At 36.2% G+C, this 12,420-nt stretch overlaps 1 protein-coding gene across 1 annotated transcript in view; it reads left to right on the top strand.

Annotated features, from left to right (window-relative positions):
• Positions 1-12,420, top strand: part of Znf407 (zinc finger protein 407) — a 422,868-nt gene that overhangs the window by 30,974 nt on the left and 379,474 nt on the right. The window contains exon 3 of the mRNA XM_028873874.2: positions 5,217-5,331. Within this exon, the coding sequence (XP_028729707.1) occupies positions 5,217-5,331 (115 nt within the window). The remainder of the gene's footprint in view (positions 1-5,216; positions 5,332-12,420) is intronic.

The following is a 12,420-nucleotide window of genomic DNA, read 5'->3' as shown; positions in this document are numbered from 1 at the left end:
TTTGTGAACATGGTTTCCTTACTATGCATTGGAGTTTGGTTTTCTGAGGTAGTACCTGATTTAGGGTCTATGTTCTGACACATTGAACATTCCATGTTAATGTTTAGTTTGGGGAGAAATTTTTAAAAATATATATATTTGGTGAAAAATGCATAAGGCACTGTTGTAAATTTATGTAAAAATTCACTGCAGTGTTTCTGTAACCCTGCCATACATTCTTTATTTTAAATAGACAGCTTTTCTAAATCATTGTGCTCTGCTTAGACAAGTTCTGTCTACATGGTTGAATTTATGAGTGGATTTGAATAATAAATTCACATTTCAATGAACATATTTTCATTAAAACGGTAAGGTTTATTTTATTGTACTTTTAAATAATGGCATATTATTAAATCTATACTTTAAATTCCTGCAGTTTTTGAAACTTAGTTCATGGTTACATGGAGAAAGATATAGAGCATTATTAGTAATTGAGGTTGATTAAAGATAGATCAAACATTTCCCTTAAAGAAAGTAACGGGAGATTAGTTCAGGTAAATATGAACACCACAGGCCCTGTGTGGACCTGCTCTCCACGAGCTGCATGCCGCGGAGCCGTTTCCGGAGGACGTTTAAGTGCGTATTTGTTTGCATTGTTGGGACCACAGTTGTTGCTTCTCACAGTCTGAAATGACATGATAGTAGATACCAGGCTGTTCTTATGCATGGAAAATGTGTTTTCTTAACATGCCCTCTTAAGTCAGATAAAGCTGAATAAAACTAAGAGGAGGATGCTAATGGAGCTCTTTTTAGAATTCTTTATGCAACTGTCTGGTCAAGACATGTTGCTTATAATTGATGTGTCCATTACTTGAATTCTCTTGTAATTATAGTCAATAAGTCTTGTAAATGTGTTAAAGCTCACTAAAAGCATACAAATTCAAGAACAGAGTAAGGCTAATAATTTAAAATAATCAATGTAGGCATTTCAGCACTTAATTTCCCTTGTGTGTTGATAGCTGATCATTCTTAATCCATTAAGATTTATTTAGTCGTTTACAATGCAAAATAGGTTTGCACTGGTCACTTGTGCCATTTGAAAATGTCTACCAGGTTAAGTGCAGAATGTAGTCCATTAGTCTTCCTTGACTATATATATTAATTGCATTTAAAATCAAGTTAATGTGGATGTGAAAGTGAGGTAACTATCAATATGTGACAGAGTAACCCTACTTATATAAGTTACATCATTGATTGTAACATTTAGTAAAAGTTAGCATACTTTTTTTTTCTTGGATCTTCTGTTGGTGTTGTCAGGAAGCACATTTTTATAATGCTCTGAAGCACTGCAGAGCATCCCTTCCTGAGTACGGAGTACCAGCCCATCATGTCAGTTTTGCAAGTCACTTTTTGGGGGAAGTTGGTCTTCAGGTTTTAATTTCATGTTATTTTCTTCTTGGAATATCTTAAAATGGATGACTTTCTGGTACTTTGCTTTTATCTGTGAAGGAGTAATACAGGGCTTAGCTGGAAAAGGGCTTGCTCTTCCAATTCATTTCCATATTTGGAATTTGCTGTATGTTTTATTGTAACCTGTTCTAATTATTCTTAACATAATAAAAGCAGCATTCTGAAGAAATGAGTTTTGGTTATCAGGAGTTGTAGGAAGAAGGCATCTCAGTTCTTGTGCATTTGTGGTGTGAAGCACTCAGCTTGATTAGCAGAGTCTTCCCTCTTTCATGAAGAGCTCATGGAGCAGGGGTTATCTCTTGAGCAGTATTCTTCTAAAGCTTTTATGTCACAGGACATGGAAGATGTCATGAAGATATTGGGAAGCCATCCTGTTTGTGTTCATAGTACTCTGGTCACTTACGTCCTTTGAAAATGTTCCTATGTGGGTAAAAATGGTGTGTGACTTCACTGAAAGTTCCAAGTTAGTGCTGGGTGTCTGTAACTCTGTAACAGTTTAGAGACCATGCAGACCACTAAGACAGTTACTCTGTAGACTGAGCACAGTGGGAAGGGACTGAATTCATTCACTTCTTCCTCTGCACATACTTCATTCAATGTAATTTGTTGGATGGGTAAGTGAATGGGCGAATGAATGAATGAAGTATTTAGATGCCTAGGAAACACTTCGGGTTTAGACTATAGTCAGCAGCAAGCATTGCATGATATACATGCGTCTGCATTACTTCTCCCCTCTCCGAGATTTGAAGGATCCTGTCCTTCCCTCTGAATGTGTATGCACAGCAGTAAGAATGAAGCAGAGGCATGACCTTTTAGGTCTGAGGGCACACTGAGTTTTCAGGTCTTTGGGATTTGTTTAATAAATAATCAGGTACCAGAAAGTTAGGGCCACTTTAGTTTTTTTCTCCCTTCATAAAATCCTGCAGACCAAATTAAAATAAAAGAAAAAGCTTCTGAGGATAAAGCTGCTCCAAGGAATAGGTTTATTTAAGATAATTCTGGACACTTTTAATACTAAAATACATCTGAGAGAAAGTCAAATTTAGAAATATGTGATTTTACAGGTTTTATGTTTTAAACATATGCCTGGATCCATTTCATAATGTGTACTGTATAGCAACTGTAAAAAAAGAAATATTATCTCTAAGGAAGTGAAGTAAAAGGAAAGACTTCCTTCTCTTACAGAGAGGGTTTCCTCATCTGATTCTGGAATGCTAATGACATAGGAAGGAGACACTAACACAGCCTATCCTGAATGCTAGCTGTGAGCCTAGGCCCCCGGACTTTCTGGGTGGAGCAGTTGATGGAATTCCTGATTTGTATGGGGCCCTACCCTGCACTGGCCTGTATGGGGTCCCTACCCTGCACTGGCCAGCCCTGAGACTTTGAGAAGGACTCCCTCGCTGCCGACTAAAACCACAGCTGCTTCTGTTCCATCTGTGACGGTCTTAGGGCTGTCTGAGCAGGGCCGGCCAGAACTCAGGCTGTCTGAGTGAAGCCACCAGGGCTTTTTATCTGTTTCTCCAGATCATGCAGATAAATGTTGGGGGAGTTTTATCCTTGGAATTTGAGGTCCTGATACTATTGTTTATTAATAATTTCCAAATTGTCCTTGAAAAGCATTTTTACTTAAAGCAACAGATGGATTGATCCTCTTAACCTTTCAAAAGTTCTGTTATGGGATTCTTGTAGCAGGAATCTTAGAAGGTCTTATTAATAAAATCAAACCTGGAGCCAGGTATTGGGGTGAATGCTGGAAGATCAGAGAAGCAGAACAAGCCACAGCCACCTCACCTCACCAATTCCTCAGCTGATCCTGTTTTCTCAGACTGGAAGCCTCTGAGTCCTCATCCAGAATGAGTCCCAGCTGAACTGTTGCTAGAAGCCTGAAACCTTAACCAGCCAAATGCTTCTAGTTTCTGGTCTTCACGCCTTATATATGTCTCTGTTTTTGCCATCACTCCCTGAGATTAAAAGCTCACTTCTTGGGATTAAAGGAGTGTGTCACTATGCCTGGCTGTTTCCAATGTGGCCTTGAACTCACAGAGATCCAGATGGATTTCTACCTCTGGAGTGCTAGGATTAAAGGTGTGTGTGCCACCATTTTCTGGCCTCTGTATCTAGTGGCTGTTCTGCCTCTGACCCCAGATAAGCTTATTAGGGTGCACAATATTTTGGGGAACACAATACCACCACAGATTCTATCACTCATGATGTTTCAAAGTCATGATAGGCTTAATTTTATTAGGATTATTTAAATAAACTAGTTTCCAAAATGATCGATAGAATGTGATTGCTGTAAGCTGAACTCTCAACCTGCTTTTGCTATTTAAATATGTAAATCTTAACTAGATAGAACCATTCAGTGTTAGATACATTTTACATCTACTTCTAACCAGGGAAGTTTGAGGGGTTGGGGATTTAGCTTAGTGGTAAAGTGCAAGCGCAAGGCCCTGGGTTCGGTCCACAGCTGGGGGGGGTGGGTGTTGAAGTATTAAGAAATCCACTTCATTGTCAATGGACAGTGAAATACTCAGCCTTGTCTGCCATGCAGTACTGTTACCTTTTATTTCCTTTTTCTTTTTTTAAATTTCTGTTGGAAAGTTAAAATTAAATGCTTCACTTTTGCAGTTACCTTTTGAGAATTCAGTTGAACTTTAAGAGCCTAATTTTTCTTGAGTGCTTCTAGTTTCAAACATTTTTTTCCCCTTGGAGGATTTTATTTTTCCAGGACTGCACAAAGGTTCACTTATTGAAGATGATTGAATTTTTTTATTTCTATTTTATAATTTTTGAAATTTACAGATTTCATACTCTAACCACATTGGAAGAATTATTTCACAAAATAGTTACTAATCATGACATGGAAAGTCTGGAAGCCCAATGTTTTAAGCTGCGGTCTTTATTTCCATTTATTTCAGGATGTAGTAAGGAAACTGGAAGACAGTTTGTGCATATCTTCTTCCTTAAGAGATTGTTATTTCTGTTTAATGAAGGTACCTTCCCTGCCACTCAAGTGATGCTGTTGACTGAAAGGGTTAATTTTCTTGTTTTGGAGTATAGTTTAATCTTGCTCCATATTAAGTAATTAAAACATTTTTCTTGTTGTTACTGAGCCTCTCGTGTTGAAATATTTGTTAGTGAACTCAGTAACCAAGATGTTGACACTTCTGGTTTGCTGATTCATCCCAGAAATGAAATGATTCCAGAAGCAGTTGTGTGCTGTTCAGTCATATGTTTGTGAAGATGTTAGCAAAAGAAAGCAACTCATTGAGGTCAATGGCAGAACATCTCTACTACTGTGGTTTGTGCAAATCAAGTCAAAGCTGGAGAAACCTGAGGACATTGGATGGGCACTAAAAAATACACTCAATAGATACCAGTGACCTTGTTTGTATTTGTGTTTTTAAAATGTTCCATTTTTAAATAGAATACCTTCAAGAAATATTTTTGTCAGTTGTATGAAAAATTTTAACATTATTTAGCTCATTTAAGCTGCCTAGTGGCACTCAACTTTTGACTTTAAATCTTGTTAGAAATGTTGTTGAGAATTGGCAGTATTCACTAAAACATTAAAACCTTCTAGGTGAGGAAATTATGGGATCAAGAAAGTTATAAATGAATGCATGCATTCTGTTTTGGGGATGAAATTTTAATTAGATTGAAGGTTTAACTTAAGATTTAGTTTATTTCCCCTTCCCCATTAAAAAGTCTATTAGTAATATGTTATTCAAGCCCAAATCTTATTTTATGTTAAATTTACTCAGGATCAAAACCATTCAAGTGCAAGATATGCCATTTTGCAACAGCTCAGCTTGGAGATGCCAGAAACCATGTGAAAAGACACCTTGGGATGAGGGAGTACAAGTGTCACGTCTGTGGGTGAGTAAATTGAAGCCACCTCTGCTGTGTGAACCAGGAGCTGTGTGCGGGATAGCTATTGTTTGAGAATTCAAAACTGATATGAGTAAGAGTGGCGAAAATTATGCGTGCGTATCCTCCTTTCCTTTGTTATGGTAAATTTCTTAAATACAGTTATGACATTCTTCTCCCACTCCTAATCCTGTGCTGAAGATGAGCAATTTTATGGGCTACAAGGTCAATTTGAACCTGTAATCTGTAAATTGACTAAATTATAGGATGTTCATTCACATTGCCAGAGAGAACTATAAATTCCATTTAAAGACAAAAATCCCCCCCCCCCCCAGATAATATAGCTTTAGGAGTGCATATGTATTTTTCTTCTTCTGCTATACTGCCTTAATTTTAATCACATTAATGGCTCTTTGGATCAATTGGACATAGTCTATAAGGAAAAACAAAAGATTTAATTTCAGATCCCTGGTTACTGATCATTTGAGGGATGATGTGGTAAAAACAGTGTATAATGTATTTTTGTGTCGTGTGATTTCAAAACTAGTTTCCTTTTTCAATTCATGGTTCTTTGTAGAGTCATTCATAGTGTTTAATTGTCATTCAGGTATGTTACATTTAATAGAAAGCACTGAAGTGCCTTAATGTAAAACTAATTAATTTAGCAGAAATGTTAAAAGGTTTTAAAATGCTATGACATATATGGTGTATCATAGGACATTCAGAGGTGGATTTTAGTACTCTACTTATTAAAATATATTTTAATGTTATTATGGTAGAGAAATTAACTAATAAGTACATCATATAAAATACTTTATATGAAACTTAAGAAATCTGCAATTCATAGGTCCAATTAAATTATGCAGTATACATATATTATGCTTATGTAGAAGACTCTTCAGGTTTACATGACCATGTAAATATCCTTTAAATCAGGAGCAGTTCTACTTTTTATTGGACAATACATTTTCCCAGGATACAGTTTCATTTTTTGACCCTTAAGATAGTTTTACAAATAACTTTGCAAGCAATTTTATCAACCATGGTCTCTGATTTATTCGTTGGCCAAATTGATGGTTCAGTGACTTGCAGCTAAAGTAAATGAAGATGGACCTTTGCCCTGAAGCTACTCGTGAGCAGTTGGAGAATGAGTTCTGTTACTACTCCGTTGAGCTGTGCAAGTCCCAAGTGGTTTATTTTAATTTCTATAGGGCTTGTGATTTTAAAAGACACCTCATTTCCTGTTTTTATTGTCTGAGTTATAGGAGATGATCCTGACTCCAGTGAAAATGTGCATTTGGAAGCAGTAAGCAGTTTCTTCCCCATTTGTGAAAAACAAGTAAATAGTTTTTACACATTTGATTAGTTGAAATCTAATTTTTAAAATTTAGGGTACTAAGATATTGGAAAGCAGAAAAAACTTTTCCAGAGAATCCTATTTTACATACATAGTGTCAGAAACATTTTATAATTTATTGGCTCTAAATGTATAATTTGAACACTGCTTTTCCTTAGCTGATTGCTTACTGTAGAGGAAATATTGCACTAGTAGTTCATATGTTGATCACCAGGATATAAGTAAATATTAATTTTTTGAATCTTAGGTTTGCCACAGAAAGCATCAACGTGTAGGTTATGTGGATAAAACATTCTAGATTTCAGTATTTAGATTTGAAAAATAGGGTGGGAGCCTTTAAACTTCACCCCCTGTGGAATTATATATAGTTCTCTTTTTAAAAATAAGTTCAGTTTAAAAGTTACATACACATACAGTAATTTTAGCAGGTAGATAGCCTTAAAGGGAAGCCGAAAGCTCTGAAGGTCAGTGAGCTGAGGAGGATTGAACAGTGAGGTCGAACAGAACAGTAATGAGCTAGGAACTGAATATTCTGGAAAGGGTGTCTTTGGTGGGTCTGAGTTTCATGTGTTAGGTATGGGGGTATCTTTGGTTCTGAGTTTCATATGTTAGATATGGGGGTATCTTTGGTTCTATTTCATGTGTTAAGTTTGGGGGTATCTTTGTCTCATGTGTTAGGTATAGGAGAGTAACATAAAAGTTTAAATGGAAAACAAAACAAAAAAGCAGGGACTGGTTCTTATTACTGACACTGGAGAATATTGGTACATTAACATTGCTGACAGTGTCAATTCATTATCACTGATGGCTAAATAATCTCACAAATGCTCAGTGGACCCATTAGTTCCTGAACATAAGCAGGGTATGCTGCATTTCTTCATTAGCTTTAATTGCTATAAATTTTACCTTTTACAAAATCATGCTTTAAAAGGTAAAGTGATCTTTCAGGAACATTAATTCTATAATTTTGTCACAAGCAGAAGGTCCTGTACTGTTTTCTTTTCTCCAGTAGATAATATCTTAGTCTTTTGAAGTTGTTTTAATGACCTCTTCCTTATCTGGTTATAAGTAGTTATTTATCAAATATTCCTGTTGAATACTGTGTAAAACATTGAGGTAGGCACAATTTTGAAATAACTTTTATAAAACTGAACTAATTTTTGCAGTAACCTTCTAGTTGTCTTTTCTTTTCTTTTTTTCTTGGCTTTTTTGAGACAGGGTTTCTCTGTATAGTTTTGATGCCTGTCCTGAATCTTGGTCTGTAGACCAGGCTGGCCTCGAACTCACAAGAGATCCGCCTGGCTCTGCCTCCCGAGTGCTGGGATTAAAGGCGTGCACCAATGGCTACCTTCTAGTTTTCTTATGGTGAAATTTATGGAAGAGATATGTTCTATCAAGTAAGTTCAATGTATTGTAGTGGTTGCTTGTATTGTTTGGCCACTTTTCTTGTCTTTATGTAGGAAGACTGTAGATCAATGAGAACTGTGTGGCTTAGAGTTTAAACTAAGACAGTTTTAGAATTCTGACATCAACTTCCACATAGCATAACAATTGCCTTTAAAATTGTTGCAATTGGATTTATGTTATTATTATTATTTTTTTAATCTTCAAGATAAGTAATTACCTTGACAGAAGAAGCTGAAAGAGTTTAAAGTCTAGTTCTCATTGTCTGGCTCTGACTTAGGTTGACATTCTGTGTAGGCAAGGTTGATCTTCTCACCTTATGAACACCGCTGCACATTTCATGTTTTTTTTTTTTTTTTTTTTTTTACATTTTTTTTTTTTTTACATTTCATGTTTTAAAGCAGATAAAGAGTAAAGCTGTTTCACTCTTAGTTCCAGAAGAACAAAGTTTTCTTTGTTGACTTGTATAGCTGCTGTATTTTAAAAAAAAAAGGTTTATTTTATTTTATGCATATGAATGTTTTGACTGCATATATGTCTGTACAACACATACATTCTTGGTCTGTGGTGCCCAAGAAGTTAGGAGAGGGCTGAAGATTCCCTGGAACTGGAGTTGTGGATGATTATACATCACGATGTGGGTGATGGGAATCAAATCCAGGTCCTCTGCAAGAGCAGCCAGTGCTCTTTAACGCCTGCACCATCTCTCCAGTTCTAGTAGATCTTTATAGTGTTTTTTACGTCTAAGTCTGAGTAGAAGAATTCTAGAGGCTCAGCTCTTGATGCATAGTTGACATGGAAGTCAGCTGCAGTGTGATAATGCAGTGTCTAGAAGCAAACACTGGAGGTGCCCTGCTCCAAAGTTAGAATTTTACTTAGCTACTTCTTGGGTTAAAAATAGGCCAGACACATCTTTTAATTAAATTCACGATCCTCTATCTGTCTTTATTATTACTTTTTTAGTTGTTAAGAATGTGAAAAATCGCAGGCGGATCTCTGTGAGTTCGAGGCCAGCCTGGGCTACCAAGTGAGTTCCAGGAAAGGCGCAAAGCTACATAGAGAAACCCTGTCTCGAAAAACCAAAAAAAAAAAAAAAAAAAAAAAAAAAAAGAATGTGAAAAATCTTACCCCCCAAAAGTCATTTTACACATTTTGTTAATTTTTTAGTGATTCTGAATGTGGGATTTGGGGATATAACTTAGTGGTAGAACTCTTGTCTAACATGTACAAGGCCCAGGATCAATTCTCAGCATTGAATTGACACAAAATTAACACACAAAATTAACAAGACAATGTGCATTGATTTCTGACTGTTAGTATAATTCAGTGCTTGGTGATAACTGCTCTACTTTACGTTGGTCTCACTTGCTGATTTTGATGGCTTTTAGTCTTTGGTTCATTTTGGCGGTCCCCACTGTAGACGGGCGGCAGCGGCGGAAGTTACAAGTGATGCAGTGACATACTTAATTCTGCAGCCGGCTCCCCTGGCTCTGGGTTGCTCTTCCTCCGGATTATCCCTCGCTGTTCCTTAGTTTTCTGCTCTTTGTTGTATATGTCCTTTTTCTATTGTTTTGATTTTTACTCATTATTTTTCATCTCGGTTGTTTTCTGTAGCGTGTAATAGCATAACATCTACTTCCTCCCACTAGCCACATTTATTTTCCATTTTTTCTTAAAATTTACATTCTGATAAGATTGCTTATCCAGTCTTAATCTCATATTCTGGTATTCAAACCTTTCCTCATTTCTTTGTTTTATTCTTACTGTAAATGGTGCTTCTGTTCCCCCCCCCCCCCCTGCTGCCCTTCATCTGTGGATAATTTGTTGTACTCACATGTCATTGATCATGTCTGTGTAATGGGGAAAAGAAAGTGCCTAAAACTGGTGATGGGGTAAAATTGATCAAGTTAGGTTCTTGTTATAAATCAGTACTAATTATCTTAAAGAATTAGACTCACAGTAGTCCTGTGATTTCCGTAAACCCAGGAAATGATACCTAAGTTTGTATGTCATTTTTCAGAAGCATAAATCCAGTACATGTAAATTAGGGGCTATGTTATATCAGTGGATTTCCTTGTGTCAAATCTTGATTGATGAATATGTAGTTAGTTAAATAGTTGAATATGATTTGCCTAATCAGGAGAGAAAAGAGCATTTTCCAAATATTTTACTTCTGAGTTTATGAGATTTCAGAAAAATTTAAATTGCACATTGGTATGCCTAGGAAATGTTTATTTCTAGTTGATTTAGGAAACCTTAAATAGAAAGTTACTAATGCAGTTAAACTGGTGTGTGTGTGTGTGTGTGTGTGTGTGTGTGTGATTACCTAGTTTTTGTGCATTAGAGGGATCTCTATGTAGATGATTATAATGTCACTTTCTGACCTTTGCAGCTTGAATAATTGTAAATCATTGCTTCATAACGTGTCAGAGAATGTCTGTACTAGGCAATTAAATGGCAGAATATAATAGACCAAATTATTGCCTGTCATGTTTTCAACAACACAGTTAGTATTTGAGTTACACTTAATCATTACGTGCATTAGCAACTTCATTGGAATCCAGCTTCAGGCTGAGCATGAAATACATTACATTATTTAAACCTCTAATGGTACAAGTCATTTATTTGTGTTGAAGTGTACAACATGCAGAGTTTCATAAAGCAAGGAACACTTGAGAGCTTAATTTATCCAAATCAAAGTCTAAATGCAGATAAACACAAGTGGCAAAAATTAGTAATTTTTATAGGCTGGAAATATTTAAAAATACATGGTTGTGGGTAATTGTAGGCAGCAGGAATAAATTAAAATCACTATTTTTAGTCTGCTCTGAGAACTAAAGCTGGGTATACCTAAATCATTAAAAGTACTATGGAATTACATTTTGAGCTGAACAATTAATTACACCCATCATATCTACAGATGTAAGCAAATAAGTATTTGTTTCAGCTAGTTGTTCTGGTTAAAAAATATAGATAGAAAAGTTGGTTTTGTGCTATGGTAATGTGTTTCGTCTGTAACAATATAAAGTACGGCATCTCTCACTTTTGTAGAAAAGATTTAAATTAACAGTAAGACATTCATTATAAGATGCACTGCTTGTGTTTTCTACATAGTATTTTACTACTTTTAGTTTGACTATATTTTTGCCTCTATTTTGATATTTAAAAATACCATGCAACGATTACTCTCTCTATTCTCCCAGTTAATCCAAAATTAATCATTTACCCTTCTGCTGGTAAAATCCTTGAAATACCTTTTAAGTTATGATCAGTGTTTTCAAATGCAACTCACTTTATGGTTTGAAAACCTAAGCAGCATTTTGATTTTAATATTCAAACAACAAACATAATTCTCATAACTCTATTTTCTAGTGAAATGTTTTGTCAGTGCAGGAGAGAGTTGGGGTAAGGCTAGGACGACATTGATGTAGAAAGGAAAGAAGGCTATTCCCAGTGTCTCCTCACAGTGACAGGAGAGCTTTGCTGCCACCAACGTACTTTTCTTTCCTTCCGCATGGTCATATTTTGTTGATTTTTTGCATGATTGGTTCATGGATTTATTCCAAGGCCAGTAAGTGTGATTAACCTGTATAACAAGATGGAGATAAAATAAGCATTTTTACATGTTAGTTGTTGTTGAAAATATCAGTATCTTTTTTTTTTTTTCTCAGTGAAATAATCATGCCCCAGGGTCTTAATTCTCTCTTTATTTTTATGTTAAGATGGCTCCTGGGGTTTCAAATCACATTTGGGATAGGCTTTTTAAGTCAGCACAGCTGCAGATAGGAAGGTGGTCACTGTCTGCCTTCCTTCTTCTCCTTGTCTGTGATCTCATTTTCTTTTTTATCCACTTTCCCTTGTTAATCTGTTCTCTCCTTCCCTCTTCCTATTTGCCTGTCTCCTAAAGTTCTTCACTCTGAAGGCTTTTCCTGACTTCTCAGGAACTTCATAAGCGCAGGTGTTGGAAGTGGAGATGGAAAGGAAGCTTTGCTCTCGCTGATTCTTCCTGGTTTTCTCATTCAGCAGACCCCCGCATCTCTCTGTGCAGGCATGGTAACAGGGTTGTGTGCTGGCCTTGTGGTCACAAGCTCCCTGGAGGACAGAGACCTGAGGAGAAAGCAGATTATGGTCCAAGGGGAACCAGGCAGAATGGGAACCCGTCACTGTTAGGAATATAAAAAGTCTCCCTACAGACCTGGCTCTGCTGAGGTTGGGTCTTAAAGTTAGTTGAGGAATATTCGTAAGACAAACTTGTGTATTTTCAACATAGGTAACAAAAGAACAAAGAGGAAAATTAGAGATGAATAGAATAACATGGCTTGTTGTTAAGAACTCTG

This window comes from Peromyscus leucopus, chromosome 19 (genome assembly GCF_004664715.2).
Source record: "Peromyscus leucopus breed LL Stock chromosome 19, UCI_PerLeu_2.1, whole genome shotgun sequence".
NCBI classification, from domain to species: Eukaryota; Metazoa; Chordata; class Mammalia; order Rodentia; family Cricetidae; genus Peromyscus; species Peromyscus leucopus.
Note: the sequence above shows the minus strand (reverse complement) of the source record. Positions and strands in the feature narration are given on the sequence as shown.